General features: G+C 41.3%; 1 protein-coding gene across 3 annotated transcripts in view; it reads right to left on the bottom strand.

Moving 5' to 3' along the window:
• The window catches only part of TPD52L1 (TPD52 like 1), a 102413-nt gene extending 97085 nt beyond the window's left edge, over nucleotides 1-5328 (bottom strand). Inside the window, exon 1 of one of the 3 annotated variants that reach the window (XM_047860190.1) lies at nucleotides 5083-5328. In XM_047860190.1, the coding sequence (XP_047716146.1) occupies nucleotides 5083-5101 (19 nt within the window). In that variant the 5' untranslated portion in view covers nucleotides 5102-5328. The remainder of the gene's footprint in view (nucleotides 1-5082) is intronic. The other 2 variants (XM_047860191.1, XM_047860192.1) reach the window with 2 other exon arrangements.
• Between the last annotated feature and the right edge of the window lie 12325 nt (nucleotides 5329-17653).

Genomic DNA, 17653 nt, shown 5'->3' with positions numbered 1-17653 from the left:
TATTGTTAAGAATTCAAGAAGATAACGCATGCAAAGTACTTAGCATATGCTACTAAAAGCAACAGCAAACATTTATATAGTATTTATCATGTGCCAGGAACTGTTTTCAGTATTCTGCAAGTATTAACTCCTTAAATCGTCAATACAATTCTACAATATAGGTAGTATTATTATTCTCACATTACGTATGAAAACATCAAGGCCCAAAGAGACCAGATAATTTGTTCAGGGTCATATTAATGGTAAGTGACAATGACAGAATTAAAATTCAGGCACTTTGATTCTTAAATCAAGGAATCTTAACCACTATTCCCTGTTGCCTCTCAGTAGTAAGTGCTGGTCGAGTATTTGTTATTACTAAAGCAATCTATAAATACTTGTTGAAATATTTATTTAATAAATCAATATTTTCCAAAGCACTTATTTATTATTTACTGTATCTCACTAAGTACCAGGTCTTGTCACAGGCCACAGAAATGGACGCTCTTGCTTTTGAGCTTTTGAAGCAACTTCTCAGATTCTGCCTACCCAAAAAATTAAGAAAACGAGGTATAGTAGGGCAGACAATTCAAAACAATATCTAATACCATAATATCTATCATTTGTATGATTAAATTTTATAAGAATTTTAATTAAAATAAGTATAAGATTTGCTGCAAATGACTGACTTTAATAATGAATACAACACTACCTATTTTAAAACTTTTAGGGGCTCCTGGGTAGCTCAGTCGGTTGAACGTCTGCCTTCAGCTCCGGTCATGATCTCATAGTTCGTGGGTTCTAGCCCAGCGTCAGGCTCTGTGCTGACAACTCGGAGCCTGGAGTCTGCTTCAGCTTCTGTGTCTCCCTCTCTCTCTGACCCTCCCGTGCTCACACTCTGTCTCTCAACAATAAATACATGTTAAAAAAAAAATTAAAACTTTTATTTAGAGGGAAAATAAAACTATAGGAGGTAGCTTTGAAGGCAGTAAGAACACTCAATATTTTTAAAAATCATAAATCAAAATATATAACACCTACCTCCCATGTTAGAGGTTTAAATTTTCTGAAATATATAAAACAATTTTTTTCCTTGAGTAATCTGATCCCTCCAATATAAAAGACTTAACCTGTTGCTATTTGGCATGGAGATGAGGGATTATTTTATTCTTTTCTAACAAAATAACATACTTTGTTTACAAAGCAAGACTTTGTTTTCCACGCAGTATTAAGAAAGAGGATATAATTGTATTCCTTTTTTTACAGCTTCATTCCTTGCTTCATTTTCTGTTCTTATCCTTATTTATTTTCTTTCAAATCTTGCTAATTTACATAATCTTGCTGTGCTTTTTATACATGTATAAACTGCAAGAGGAGTATAAATAAATGTCCTGTGAGCCAAGTATAATGATAATGTAAGTTATATATGACATTTTCGCTTTAATGGAATTAGAAAACAGGTAAAATTAGTCTGATGTTTATAACTTTATGTCATTCACAGATTTCTGAGAATCCTACTGAGTAGACTGTCTGAATATAAAAAATAGTTACTGTAGTAGGCTGAATAATGACCCCCCAAAGTGTCAGGTCCTGATCCTGGGAACCTGTAAATGTTACTTTATATGGGAAAGGAGTCTTTGCAGATGTGGTTACCTAAGGATCCTGGGGTGTGGACGGTATCCTGGATTATGCAGGTGAGCTCTAAATGAAATCACAAGCATTCCTATAAAAGACAGAGGGAGATCCGACAACAGGAGAGAAGGCGATGTGACCCCCCAAGGCAGATTGCAGTGATGCGGCCAAAGAATGCCAGCAGCCACCAGAAGCTGGAAGAGGCAAGTAATCAATTTTTAGAGGCTCCAGGGGAGTAAAGCCTTGTGGTCCAGTGAGAGTGATTTTGGACTTTCAGCCTTCAGAACGGGGAGATTTGCTACAGCAGTCATCAGAAACGAATACAGTCATCTACCTAAATATATACAAATGTTAAGTGGAAAGAAAATTTTCTTTTTAACCTTACAGACACTAGGAAAGACAAAAACAAAGTTATTTCTTAGATTAATGAAATATTGAACTGTAGTTTCAAAAAATCAGGAATTTTTATTTCAAAGGACTGCCATATGTTTCACAAAAACGCTACATTCCTAACCAAAGCCTCTCTCTAATGTGTCAATTTTCTTAATGCAAAATTCTCTAGTACCAGGAAAGTAACTGGGGTGTTGGCCTCCTTGGGGCGTTATCATTTCGCACTGCTCTCCAGTTTCTTCTCACTGAATCACTCTGTGCATAATCCCACCTCTATGTTTCAGGTTCTGTCAATTTCTCACAATGGCTTCTTGTTTTCCTGGAAGTAATCTATTGTTTTACAAAGTCAAAGAACATATTTGCAGAATTTCACCTATGTAAAAGTTTCCAGAACGTGCCGCTGCATTTATTAAGTTGGGTGTACAAATGCTGATAGCACCTGGTGGTCTCCTGGAAAGCACAAGGGAAGATCTCACCGGCAGGGTCTACTTACTCTCACTCAGTTTTGCTCCTTTCTAGATCAAGAGGCAAAAAGATAAGCCATCCCCACTCTAGATAATTCTAAAACAAACTGTGCTGATGACAAACTTGCACTTAGGAAGCCATAGGAGTCTCTTAAAATCTGAGAGGCAATTCATTTGGCTAGAAACGTGTGTCAAGTGGAAAGAAGATTTTCCCATTAACACAAACTGTAAACATTTTGTGAAAAGTATCCTTAAAGAACTTAATACGTGGGCTGCTTAAATGACCTGAACGGGAAGGACTAGGGAAATGGGGACTTAAGAGGCAAATGTCACCCATCTGGTTGTACAAGTATGAAGTTAGAGTCATCCTTGATGCCACCATCCTACATATCCATTCCAAGTCACTTGCTTTTTTTTTTTTTTTTCTTCCTGAGCATTTCTTAAATCTGTTCACTTCTCTTCTCCTAGCTGACGGGTCACCCTACTTCCAAATCTCCCCAGGGCAACTTCCCCTGCCCTTTAACTTGGGCTTCCTACCCACCCCTGAGGGGAAGGAAAGAGTGGCAAAGAGGGTAGGGGAGAGAGAAAAATGGGGACTTCAGTTTTATTTTTCCTCTACAAGCAGCAGGCTTGGAGTGGGAATGGGGCACTCATTGCACACACTGCTGCTCACAGCCTCTGCTTGACGCTACGAGGAATCTACAGGCCCTGTTGGTCTCCTCTCTGGAGAACGGGAATGAGAACTACCTCATGGGACTGTGGCAAGGGAGTGAGTCAGCAACTGTAAAGCACAAAGAAAAGAAACAGGGACACAATAAAAGATCTCCCTATTTTGATGATCACCTACTAGGCCTAAAGACTTTCAGGCTCTCGGTTGGCGCTCTGTGGCCCTCTTTTATATCATCAACACGGCAGCAATTTTATATTTCACTTATCAAATAATTATCAAAACAGTGTCGGTCACTTCCTCTACTATTAATTTCATGAAGCAAAACTCAAGTGTGTGTTTGCTCCCCAAGCACAGTACTTGGCAAAGGAAAGCACTGGAATATTTCAGTAAATCTCACAGGTAAAGCAAACCAATGACACCAGGGCTTCCAACCTGTAGATTAGCTAGCTTTCAGAATTCAGATGAATGTTTCCTACCTGCTGTAGTTTTTCTCCAAATCTCAGTGAATAACAGAATTACATGGGAAGCTTTCAAATACACCCATGCCCAGGCCCCAAAGATTCCAGTTTGACAGAGTTGGACTCGGCCAGCATTTAAGACTGCTAATAATTCTAATGTGCAAGGCCCGCTGGAAAGCTCCAGTGTTGTTCCCACCTGCTTCACTTCAGGAGCAAGGCCTCCAACCCAACCGCAGCTTTTGAATTTCACAAACAACTCCCACCCTTGGTTGAATTCTCTTGTCCAATTTAGATAATGGGGGGAAAAATACTGGAAGCAGCAGCTTTATGGGCAGGCTCTTGGCCGATGGAACAAACCAGGATGGTTCGTACTGTTCAGACAATTGTAATGCTGGCAGCAAATCTGTTGGGTGGCTCCAGGCCCCTGCACCCACCAAGTGGCTCTCTTCCAGAACGCTTCTGCCCATACTAGGGCGAGCGCATAGGGTCCTGAACCTCTCCTTCTCCCTACCCCCACCCCTTTTTTAATGAGCAGCACAGACTTTCCTGCAGTGTGGAAGAAAGGTAGCGATGATTGTTTTCAAAGCTGAAGAGACCTAAACTCTGCATCCCATCCCTTCTTGGCGTCGTTCCCAATTAGACTCCACAGTCAGTGTCCATCCTGCTCGCCTCGAGCTCCAAGTCCGCCCACCTCTGCTCCTTTGCTCCTTTCTCCAGGAACTCCCATTCCCGCGCAGTTCCAAACGGGCTCTCTACCCCTGGTCCGAGTGTGACCCCAAGGCACCAGGCTGCCCTAGGTGACCCAGCCCCCGGCTCCTCTCAGCGGGTGACCCCGGTGGCAGGGAGCGCGACCGCCAGACCGCGGCCAGGCACCCCGCGCGCCCAGGGAGGCAGAGGTCGCTCCCCGACCCGGACAACCCGGACACGCGGATCTATCGGATCGAGATCAGCGGGCGGGGTAACGCTCTCCTGCCTCACAAGGCAAGTCCCCGAGCGGCAAGCTCCTGGCGCAGCCGGGAGACCCGGGTCTCTGAGGAGCCACCAACCCGGCGCGCGCCCCTCAGCCCGAAGTTGGGGCAGGACGCAAGCCCACCGCTCCAAGCGAGAGGAGGCGCGCTCCCTCCCTGCTCCCCCGAGGGCTAGGGGAACGCCTCTCGGATTCCGGACCCAGCACAACAGGTCCTTCGGGCACCCGCGAGAATTGGGGGAGTGGGGGGCGACTGGCTGGGAAAAATAAGTCGATCGCTCTGTGGGCGCATTTTCAGCGGAGGGGCCTCTCCATTTAGCATCTCTTTCACTGGCCCCAGCCTCACAGTAAATCCAGAGTTTGGGGAGCAGGAATGATCCCGCAGGCGCGGGTAGGAGCGGAGTCGCGGACCTGTGCAGATGGCACCCAACCGCTCTGTCCGAAAGCAAAGTTACCTGGTACCGTGAAAGCGCCTTTCTGCGCGCCAGGACCCGACCCTCAGGGCGATGGGCGACCACTCACCTTGTGCCTGCGCCTCCATGGTGGCCGACCTCGGACTGCACACCGCGACGCTCCCGGTGCTTCCAGACACGCAGACAGCGGTGACCGAGCCCGGGACGCAGCTGGCCCCGCCGCCCGCTCCTTCCCCTTGCGCGCCCGTAGCGCCCTGCGTGGAAGGGGTGGGGGCCCGGGGCCGCCCGCACTGCCGCTCTGGTTAGCTCCGCCGCGTCCGGTCCACCTGGCCGGGACCACGAGGAGAAGGAGCCCACCGCTGGGCGCCACCTGCCGGCCGCTCTGCGCATCGCGCCGACGGCGCCCACTCCTGGCTCAGGGCGCGTGCTCGGGCCCTACAAATAAATGCCTGACCCAGTGGCAGTGGGTCCTGGAGCCCCTTGTCCCAGGGCCAATCCCCAGGGAGAGGGGAGGGAGGGTGGATTTACAATACTGAACCATAGCTCCTGGTGGAAATAGGGAGTTTGGATCCTGTGACCCGCTGCACTCAACATTTTTGGCAAGCAATCAATATATAACCTTGTTTTATGTGTGTTTCTGTTAAAGATACCTTATTTATGTATTGTTGACTCATTAATTTTGAGCTCAGGGCCATCATCACTATAACTGATATCTCAGTGAAATTTATTAAGCTTATTTAACTAAACAACACCTCATGGGGGCCATTTTAAATAGCGAAATCACCTCCCCACACACACCGAAAGCACAAAAATGGTGTATTTGTAGTCTGTGAAAGGGCACTTGTTCACAGTCTGAGAGCTGAAACAAGGTAGAGCTTAGCCTTGTTTGACCTCAACTGGAAAGGTATGCACGCTTGCTGGGCCCAAGTTTTTGGGGGCTCTGCCCATGTCTGGAATGACCATGAAAGCCTTGCATTGATTTTCATGTCACAAACAAATTTTAGTAACAAGGAAAACTCACAGATGTAGAGTCTGCAAATAACATGCATCGACTGTGTACATATTCTGTAATTTGAAACCTATAGACCATACCTGTAAGGTTGATGAAGCAGTCACATTTTCAGAGAAAAGACTAGAAACTGATAGTTTTGTTCCAAGCTTGGCCTGGCAATGTGACTAGAAAGCACAGCAGGGAAGAAATAGCAGCTCATGGTTCACCTTTTCAGGTCTTTAGCCCTTACAAATCTTTCACTTTACAATCTCTGTCTGTAAAATGAAAGAGTGTTTATTTACATCTGGTCTTGAATGGTTTGCCATTACTTTTTTTTCAGTTTTTTTTTCCTTAAAATAGATGTTAAAGTCTGTCAGAGTCAAGTATGTGTCCTATATCAACATCCGCCCCCCCCCCCCATTTCCCACCAAAAAGCCTTATACAAATTCATAGCTCGAAAAAGATTTATTGAATAAGCACCTAACCAGTAGGCTCCATTTTATCCACACTCAAGTTACTGTCAAAGTATAAACTAACAAACATTAATGAGTTCTTATATTTTTGCTTGAAAAAAGGTACACTCATGATTTCATGACACATGTATAAGCCTAATTACTGTTTTTTGTTATGTTAAAATGTCCCTGGATCATAATCATCAACATAAAAATTACTCTACAGAACACCAAGCACAGGGCTTTTACATAGCTTTTGGTGATTGCTACCATGGATGCACAAAGTAATGATTAAATGAATTTACTCAGTATCCCTGATTAAATCACCTTTAGAGTCTATTCAGTTGTTCTGGTCCTCTTTACCCTGGAAATTAAACACCAGGTTAAGGTTGACTTCTAGCTGTTGAAAGGAACTAAAAATAGTTAATGACTTTCCAGCTTGAATCATCTAACCTTCAGCTAAGTTGTGACTCATTTTTCTGATTTATAAAATTTTAAGCTACTCCCCCCATAATGTCTTTTTTTCATTGTTTATAATAATAAAATATTGGTATTCATTCAGAAATATTTGTTGAATATATTCTCTGTGCCAGGGACTGTGCTAGATAGAGGCTAAGGATACAAGTAAAGGACATGATGCTTCTTACCCAGGGAGTTCATGGTCTGGTGAGAAGGAAAGATAAACAGGTACTTTTTAAAGCAATGTAGTGTGGTAAGTGCTGTGCCAGAGGTAGTGTGATAAGTGTTGAGCATGAAAGCAAAGAGGAAGCTCTCCTAACAGTCCCCTGAGGTGATAAAGGAAGGTTTCTGTGAGGATGTTGGCCTCAGCTGAGTCTTGAAGGATGAAAGAATTAACAGGGTATGCTGTGTTAGACCCTAAATAATGTTTTAGCCAAGGGAAACTTTCATTTTTCTTTCTTTTTCCTGGTCACTTATGATGGTGAATTTCCTTAATTTCCTTAAAGCTTAGTAAAACAGCCACCTAGACCCTCTTATTCTTCATCTCTCCTGGCTATTCCACATGGAATACAATGGGTGGGTGTTTGATTAAATGGATGGAATCCTAGTTTGTTCCTCCAGAATTGATCTTTCTGCTGAGGCAGTGGAAATCTTAAATGTCCAAAGGGAAGCTGTATTCAACAGTCCTTGTCTAAACCAGTTCCAGGTCACTTGTTATGTAAGGTACTGAGCGTGCCCTTGGGCAGTGGAAGAAGAAGGAGTAACAAAGGACAGATAAAGTATGTCACTCTTGCTCCTGAACCTTACTAATACATTGAAGAACATGGGCTTTGGGGCTCCTCTCCATCTTTACACTGAAAATTACTAGCTATTACAAGTTTCTTAGCCTCTCTGTGCCTGGGCTTCTGCATTTTGTGGCAGGATGCTATATGAGGTTTAATTGATATCTTCTTCCCCTCCTACCCTAGTGGCCACCTGTGTTTCTAGAGCATGGCTCCCAGCCTTCTTATGCATCAGCGCCACACAAGGGGCTCCTAAACATTTCTGATACCTGGGTCTTGCTTGCTCCCCAGATATTCTGATGGTGCTTATTTTTTTCAAAACTTTCTCGATAATATCAATATGCTTCCAAGATTGAGAATGAGTGTTTTAGAAAATGTCCACAGCAAAGATGAAAGGTACTAAATTCTTAGTTTTTAAATTAAAAAAAAAATTGCCACTCAGGTCAACAGAAAATGGTACGAGAAATGTGAGCGGACAGAGCAAGGACTTTTTTTTTTTCTTTCCCTGATTCCAGGGGGATTGGGGAGGGAAAAGAAGTTTGATGGATGTGGGTATGTCTGTATGGGTCTGTCTTACCTTTCCCTTCCCTACCCTCATCAGCATACAAGACTGCCCTCGACAGTCCCATGGGGAACTCGATGGCCAGATAGTTTTGAGAAATGTTAGGGACCGAGTGGGTGTGACTTTGAATTTCCCACCCTTTCAGGTGATGTAGGAAACCATCTAGGAGTTCCCTAGAGTCCTATGTGGGGTGCGGACCTTAGGGGAGAGAGAACCAGCTAGTGAGCCATCATTTCCAGGAGGCTGGAGATAGAGAGACTTCACAAGGGAAGGAAGTGGTGCAGCAACGTCCCTTAGGAAATTAGGAGGACTGCCCTAAGGAAGAGTCGGGGCCTAGGTATGAGCTCTCCCTACCAGAGGACTGCTAACATCAACCCACATCATGCTACCAGGCAGAGGAGAGGCAATAAAGAGAGTTTGGCAAGGTATTGCTCACAGAGGGGACCAGGACTGCCTTCTCCCCATCTGCACAAACTCCCCAGTCTGCAGGAGGACTGGAATGTGGCTCTTATACAAGTCCACTAGACAGAGAGTTGGCAGTGGAAGCCATTGGAGATTAGTGGGCTGTGGTCTTGCCAGGACCACTGAAGTAGAAAGCCAAGAAGTGAAATCAGAGGAGTGCAGCCTGAGGCCATCAGCTATGGGCCACCAGGGCCTAGGGGAGTCTGAATGTCTGTTAGTCTCATCCAGTTAAGTATGGAGTCATTTGGTTTTATCTTGTCCTTCTCAATCCCCACCCCACACTCCACAATGAGGAGCTAGTACCTGAAGGAGAGGAGGGCAAATAAATCAGACTAGCTTTTTCTCCGCAACTCTCTCTGTCTCTGCCTCTGTCTCTGTCTCTGTCTCTCTCTCTCTCTCTCTCACACACACACACACACACACACACACACACACAAAGAGAGAGAGAGGGAGAGAGAAAGAGAGAGAGAGAGGAGAGAGGAGAGATAGGTTTTCCAAGCAGTGCTAAGAGAAGGGGTAAGAGGTTTACTTTGAGACTGAGAAGAAGGCTAAATAATATACCAACTTAAGACTGTTCAACCAACCACAACTAACTGAGCTTAATGGATCAGAACCACTGCTTGTAAAGGGGTCATTTCTAATCCAGTTGAGGGAAAAGTAATTAGAGAAGTACAGGGGCAGCTGGGTGGCTCAGTCGGTTAAGCGTCCGATTTTGGCTCAGGTCATGATCTCGTGGTCTATGAGTTCAAGCCTCATGTTGGGCTCTGTGCTGACAGCTCAGAGCCTGAGACTGCTTCGGATTCTGTGTCTCCCTCTTTCTGCCCTTACCTGGCTCACGCTGTCTCTCAAAAATGAATAAATGCTAAAGAATTTTTTTTTAATTAAAGAAAAAGAAAAGGACAAAATTTCATGGGGAGCCTGGGTGCCTCAGTAGGTTGAACGTCTAACTTCAGCTCAGGTCATGATCTCACAGTTCATGGGTGGTTCATGGGTTTGAGATTTGAATCAGGCTTTATACTGACAAAGTAGAGCCTGCTTGGGATTCTCTGTCTCCCTCTCTCTCTGCTCCTCCCCAAGTCTCTCTCTCTCTCTCTCTCTCTCTCTCTCTCAAAAATAAACATTAAAAAAAAGTACAAATATTTCATGTTTATCCCTCAAAAACCTGATACCCCTCAATAAATTGGTTATACTATATAAAAGTCTTCGCAAAAAACCTATTGGACACATTTTGCTTTTCCTAAGTTCCTTCAAAATTTGTAGACATAGTCCCAGGATCCATAAAATATTCATGGATGTTCAGAGGACTTAGAAGATAAAGCTACTTCTGTTTCACTATAAAGGGACATATTATTTCGTTGTACCCTCCACTTCCTACACACATGAGTACTAAAGGTGACTCCTTTAGGCTTTAAAACCTTGAAATATATAATCATTTTTACATAGCAATCTGTAAAATACATTAAAAATGTATTAGTTTTTTAAGGTCTTAATGCAGGGCTTCTCAACTTCGGCCCTGTTGACATGTTTTACTTGGTAATGCCTTGTTGTGTCGTAGGATGTACAGGAGAACCTTTGCCCTTTCCACACTGGATGTCAGTGGCAACTCGTCAGTGGTGACCATCCAAACTGTCTCCAGACAGTGCCAAGTTTCTCCTGGAGGGCAAAGTCACCTCCAGATGAGAACCATGGTTTTAACTATCTCTTGGAGATGCAGTCATTATGAATAAAAATTACCACCCTGTGTAATAGAGCGAGGCCCACAGTATCAGTATGCCCTGAGTTTCACCAGGGATGAGATTTTTGCCCATCATTTCTACATAAAAATGTCTTTACATAGAAATGTCTTGTCTTTTTCCATTGTCCTTCGATGTCATCCATCAGTCATTCTTAATATGCTGTGTAAACAGATGCAGTGTCCAAGGAAAGACTAAGAGGGGTCTTACCTTATTCTTAAAGAGAAAGGGCAAGAGGAAGAAAAGGCAGAATGAATGATGTGGCTCTTGCTCTGTAACTCTGCATAAGGAAAGTACTGGAAGTTTTTTCTGTTTTTTTTTTTTTTTCCCAATGTTTATTTATTTTTGGGACAGAGAGACAGAGCATGAACGGGGGAGGGGCAGAGAGAGAGGGAGACACAGAATCGGAAACAGGCTCCAGGCTCTGAGCCATCAGCCCAGAGCCCGACGCGGGGCTCGAACTCACGGACCGCGAGATCGTGACCTGGCTGAGGTCGGACGCTTAACCGACTGCGCCACCCAGGTGCCCCAAGTTTTTTCTGTTTTTGAGGTGAAACCAATCCATACAGGTTCTGCCCAAGGAAATGCTCGACCTTAGAGTGACAGTGTTCTTAGCCCAAACTCTTTTCCTGAGAGATTGGGAAGACATTGCTTATATGGGCCTTCAGGTTGGAATGAGACAATCAGACACAAGGAATCAGAGATGGTGGAAAAAAGCCTAGGCCTGCACCAGTCATTTCATGGTTAGCATTTGGTTTGCTTAGGTTCCAGAACCTATAGTTTGCAAGATTGGCCTTTTCAGGCTGCTTGCGTTTCTTTTGTTTATCTTTTGGTATTTTTTTTTCCTGTTTAGTGTTTATTATGTTTCCTCTCAAAAATGCTCAACTTTTTCAGTAGCGCTAAGGAAAGAAAAAAAAGGAATGTGTTGTCAGTAGGGCTAGACGAGTACAGGACATGGCAGGGGTGATGGAAACAAGAGAACTCCAAGAGAGAGGCACAAAGGGAGAGAAAGAAAGGACAAAGTCCTCTACCACCAAGTCAATTCCCTCACTACTTGGTTTTCTCATTCTTTGGAGGAATTTTGACCATTTAGTCAACGGTTCAATTTCTTTACAGCTTGTTGCTGAATAGAGAGCTCTTGTGATTAGCGGCTGTGTTTCCAATGGCTGCCCTTGTCAGTTTGACCTCTAGATAAATGGATATTACCACACCATTCTCATAAAACAGAAACAGAAAGCCAGCTGTTACCCAATTCTGTTTTAGACACTTTTGGCTTCATTGTTTACAGGTGACATCAAAAAATTAGAAAAAGGTTACGTAAAACATCACAAAGGTCATCGGTAAGGTCCTTAGGGATAGTGAAAGAAGCAGGAGCAGGGTCTAGGTGATATTTGATAGCACACATATCTATTGTCCATGGTCCTGGGATAGATCACAAGCAACGCTACAAAAGGCAAAAGACTGGTGGCCATAATAGCTATTTTCCAAAATTTCAAAGTGACTTTCACATTCTGAGGTAATCTTAACTGGGTCTTAAATAAATATGATAGACAATCTGAATTGATCACAGAAACTGTGTTGTAGGGCAATAAAAGCCTACTGTGTTACACCAGCTTACGTCAAATTTAAGGACCTGGCCTGGTAAGTATGCTTATGTCAGTTAAGACCCAATCAGAAAGCTTTGCTACGGATGTGAATAAATCAACAAAATTAACATTTGGTTTTGCAACCTATAAAAATTAAAGAAAAAATTTAATTTTGAATGTGAAAAAAGGTATATTACTCAACATTCCCACAAACTTGTGGAAGAATGAAAAATAAACCCATCATTAATAACTATTAAAAAAGGATTATTTTGGGAGCACCTGGGTGGCTCAGTCGGTTGAGCGACTTCGGTTCAGCTCAGGTCATGATACACGGTTGGTGAGTTCAAGCCCTGCATGGGGCTTGCTACAGTCACTGCAGAGCCCAATTCAGATCCTCTGTCCCCCTCTCTTTCTGCCTCTCTCCCACTCATGCTTTTTAGCTCTTTCTCTCTCTCTCTCTCAAAAAAAGGATCATTTTGAAATTGAAAAAAATTTTTTTGTGTGTGTTTATTTTTGAGAGAGAGAAACACAGACAGAGCGTGAGTGGGGGTGGGGGGGAGCAGAGAAAGAGGGAGACACAGAATTTGAAACAGGCTCCAGGCTCTGAGCTGTCAACACAGAACTTGATGCGGGGCTCGAACTCATGAACCATGAGATCATGACCTGAGCCGAAGTCAGACGCTTAACTGACTGAGCCACCCAAGCACCCCTGAAAAATTCTTAATATTACTATAAGCTTCAATTATTCAAATATTCTAATATTTTAATATTTAGTATTCTAGTATTTAAGCTTTCATTTTTTTTAATGTTTACTTTTGAGAGAAAGAGAGCACAAATGGGGAGGGGCAGAGAAAGAGGGATCCAAAGCAGTTTCTGGGTTCCCAGTTGTCAGTGCACAACACCCTGTGGGGCTCAAACCCACGAACCATGAGATCATGGCCTGAGCCACAGTGTGACGCTTAATCGACTGAGCCACCCAGGCATCCCACCTAATATTTAAACTTTTAAATGAAAGCACTTATAGAACTTTTAAATGAATGCACTTATAGAATTGTGCAGAGAAAAAGATTTTCATGAGATCTTTCTTAGAAGTTCTTGTTTTTTGGTAGTCAGTCCTCCACACAAGTAAGGGGAAATCTATTTCTCTAGAGAAATGTCCTGGAATAAGTTGATGAAGTAAATCATATGGGAAAAATTAGTAAGTCAAACACATCCTATGTAGTATTGTCATAACTAACCCAGGAATTATCTACATTTTACATTTACTAATTCCAGTCAAATACATATTCTATGTTTAAAACCCTGTAAATTTTATTTTATTGCTCATCTATAAAAAGTTATAATCAGTAAATTTCAAACCTTAAAGAATATTTAAGTATAAAAATAATTATTTTTATTGTGAAAGTTTGTAAAATAGCTTTTAGTATTTCTTTTTTTTTTTTTTTTTTTTTCTTGACAGCGTGAGAGTACACAAGCTAGGAAGAGAGCAGAGGGAGAGAGAGAATCTCAAGCAGGCTCAGGGCTCAACGCTGCTGAGCCCCACATAAAGGCTTGATCCCACTACCCTGGGATCATGATCTGAGTCTAAATCAAGAGTCAGAAGCTCAGGGGCACATGTGTGACTCAGTTGGTTAAGTGTCCGACTTTGGCTCAGGTCATGATCTCACGGTTTGGGAGTTCAAGCCCCACTTCAGGCTCTGTGCTGACAGCTCAGAGCCTGGAGCCTGCTTCGGGTTCTGTGTCTCCCTCTCTCTCTGACCCTCCCCCACTCACACTCTGTCTTTCTGTCTCTCAAAAATAAACATAAAAAAATTAAAAAGAAAAAGGTCAGAAGCTCAAATGACTGAGCCATCCAGCAGCCCGTTTTTAGTGCATTTTTAAAAGTTCATCCTTAAAATTAAAAAAAAAAAAAATCCAAGAATTTTTATCACTTTTTTTAAAGGTTCTGATTAAGAACTTGAAAATTTCAAATTATACATTTTTTTTCACCTCATACATCAAAATTAATTCCATGGAAATTAAAATACCAAACTTTTTATACCAAATATTTTTAAGCCAAGAAAAACTAGAAACAAATTTAAATGACTATTCCATTAACTTTTGCAATTTTAAAAATTTAGATGTGAAAGAAATTAATTGTAAGGAAACAGATGAATATATTTGGCTTCAAAAATTAAAACTTCTATCCATCAAAAATAACCAAAATTAGCAAATTGGAAATTAGCAATAAAGACAATAGGAAAAGGCATGAAATCTCTAGAACCTAAAAGACCTGTATAGCTATAACCTTGATATGAAAACCCAACAGGATACTCCTAGGAAAGAAAATCATGCAAAATTGTTACTATCAGTGCAAAAGTTCTAAGTAAAAGGAAGACAAATAAAATTCAACGATGTAGTAAGTGTGTGTATAATACTTTATCAATCAATATTGAACCCAGGGATCCATAGATCATGGAACTTCAGAAAATATAATAATGAAACCAGTGGAGTACTGGAGCTAGCTTGTACTGGCTTGTGAGTGCTGACTGTCAAATTTTCAGGAAATAGGAAAGGATGTGATTCAGGAAAAAGAAAATGAATCAAGACGGCAGGCCAGAAATGTAGAATGGAATGAAAAGCAAATGATGAATAAGAGTGGTAAAGCACAATAAATATTGACTGTATAATATAATAAAAATAATGTTCTGCAGGGTTTAACATATATATGAAATTTTTTTAATTAAAAAAAATTTTTTTACTTATTTTGAAAAAGAGAGCAAGTGGGGTAGGGGCAGAGAGAGAATCCCAAGCAGGCTCCACACTGTCAACGTAGAGCCCAATGCGGGGCTCAAACTCACAAACTGTGAGATCATGACCTGAGCCAAAATCAAGAGTAGGATGCTTAACCGACTGAGCCACCCAGATGCCCCATATGAAATTTTAAAACACTGCACAACTGCATGTATATCAGGAGTTTAAATGTTCTAAGTTTCTAACATTGTCTGGGAAGAGAAGAAAATCACCATTTAATAATAGAATTTTAAATGTCAAGGATGAATGACTTAGCTACCTACAAATCCAGACAAATTGATATTAACCCAATAAAAATAGACAAAGTTGGGACACCTGGGTGGCTCAGTTGGTTAAGCGTCTGACTTCAGCTTTGGTCATGATCTCGCCATCTGGAATTCGAGTCCCATGTTGGGCTCTGTGCTGACAGCTCCGAGCCCGGAGCCTGTTTCAGAGTCCGTGTCTCCCTCTCTCTCTGCCCCTCCCCCACTTGCACTCTGTCTCTCTCAAATATAAATAAACATTAAGAAAAATAAAAATAAGCAAAGGTAATGAAAAGGCAATTCAAGAAGAGGAAATAAAAAGCTCAATAAAAGCTCAATAAAAATATTCAAATTCACTAGAAATCAAAGAAATATATATATTATATATATATAGTTTCATACAAATATATATATTTATGTATACATATAAACATTTGGAACTATGAATATGGTTAAATCTCAAAAATATAATGCTGAGCAAAAAAGCTACTTGCCAAATAAGTACTGTAATCTCTTCTCTCTCTCTCTTTTTTTAAAGAAAGGAAGACTAAAAAAAAAAAAAAAAAAAAAAAAGGCAAACTGCCCCATGCAGCGCCTCATTTGTATGTGTCTAGAGTCTTGGAAACCTGACCACTCAGGATCTCCTACAAATGGATCTTGAGAGCTTGTTTGACGGTTCTAGTAGGGGCGCATAGCTACCTGTTTATCCTTGACAGACGAATGGTCCTCCTCTATCAGGGAAGGTCATCCTCATCTTTGCTCACTTTTGTCAGGGACAGACTTGGAGCAGTGAGGGAGGAAGGGGAATCACGCCTAACCAGCCAGATCAATCCAATCAACCCTGGGGATCAATGGAGTGACAGATGTCACAGCCAGATGGTCCACACATCCAGTCATCTCTTTTCTCTTTAGTTTGAAAATATGCAAAACGATGCTCTGTAAAAATTGATGGATAAAGCCATATTTAAAAGGTTTACAAGAAACCCAGGAATGAAATGTAGAAAATTCAGGATAACGTGGAAGACGAGGAGGGAATGGGGGCAGGTAGAGGTGCATAGGGCTTCCGTAATTTCTGTAATGTGTCATTAAAAACATCTGACACAACACTGGTAAAAATGTAAGAATTTGATATAACTGGTCAGTAAGCACACAGAGTTTATATTATACTTTGCTTTTCACTATTATTTTTATATCTCATAATAAAATAAAAGTTTTTAAAAGATGATTGTGCAATTGGACATGGAGCAGAAGAGACAAGGGGGTTGTTTGTGAAAAAAATAAAAGAAGCAGAAAGAAGCAGAGAGATTTGAGAAATATGTAGAAGGTGAAAGAGTAAGATGTGTTATTGGGTTATGCACAGGGGATGAGCGGGATTCCAGACTTGCACAACTGGAGGGAAGGTGGTATCATTCACACAGACTAGAAGTAACATCAAAACTGTAATTTTATGTTTTATAACAGAATGGTCCCACTTGCCAACCCAATGCCGACATTAGTGAAATGGGTAATGTAGAAGATAAACTGGTATAATCCTTTCAATAGGTAACATTGACCCAGGACCCACTTATGCAAATCTACCCAAACATTCCTTCTAAGCCCAGAAACAAATTTATGCAGTGGATGGAACCAGAGTGTATTATGTTAAGCGAAATAAGTCAGTCAGAGAAAGACAAATATCCTATGATTTTACTCTTTTGTGGAATTTAAGGAACAAAACAGATGAACATAGGGGAAGGGAAGAAAAAATAAAATAAGGTAAAAACTGAGAGGGAGGCAAATCATAAAAGACTCTTAAATACGGAGAACAAACTGAGGGCTGCTGTCAGGGTGCTGGGTGGGGGCATGGGCGAAATGGGTGATGGTCATTACAAGGACACTTGTTGGGATGAGCAATGGATGTTATATGTAACTGATGAATCATAAATTCTACTCCCGAAACCAATACTACACTATATGTTAACTAACTTGAATCTAAATTTTAAAAAAAAAGAAAAGAAACAAATATATGCCTAAAAATATATTTATGAAAAATTATCATAAAAATTTGCAAAAACCCGACAGTCCCAATTGTGGGATAATTATTAAATAAATGGATAGATTTACTTAGAGAACAATAACTGTCCTTTAAAAGTATAATTCCAAAGAATAGATAAGAAAACAAAAACTGTATAGTAGCATGGAAAATGATATGATATGAGGTTCTCAAAATAAAAAATCAAGGTAAAAATTAGAAACAAAAATGTAATTCAACCATGTTTAAAGCCAGGGAACCTATGTTGTTAAACAACTGAAGGAATCCATGTTAACAATGATTGTTTGTGTTATGCGACTATGAGTGATCTGGTTTCTGTGTTTTCCCAGCTATGCTTTCATGAATACATATTAGTTTTACAATGAATAAAGTAAACATGTAATTTTTAAAGTTACATTAAGGAAAGGAACAGGTGTCATACTGGTTGGATTAAATACATAATATAATTTATGTATCCATTTTCCACTCAAATGTCATTTGAGCTGTTTCTCTTTTTTGCTTATCATAAACCAGGGGACTATTTGCATTTTTGTAAACTCATTTTGGCGTAATTATGGAACATTGTTGTTAGTGTATACTTAGGAGT

The sequence above is a fragment of the Prionailurus viverrinus genome, chromosome B2 (genome assembly GCF_022837055.1).
Source record: "Prionailurus viverrinus isolate Anna chromosome B2, UM_Priviv_1.0, whole genome shotgun sequence".
NCBI lineage: Eukaryota > Metazoa > Chordata > Mammalia > Carnivora > Felidae > Prionailurus > Prionailurus viverrinus.
This window is presented reverse-complemented; position numbering and strand designations above follow the sequence as displayed.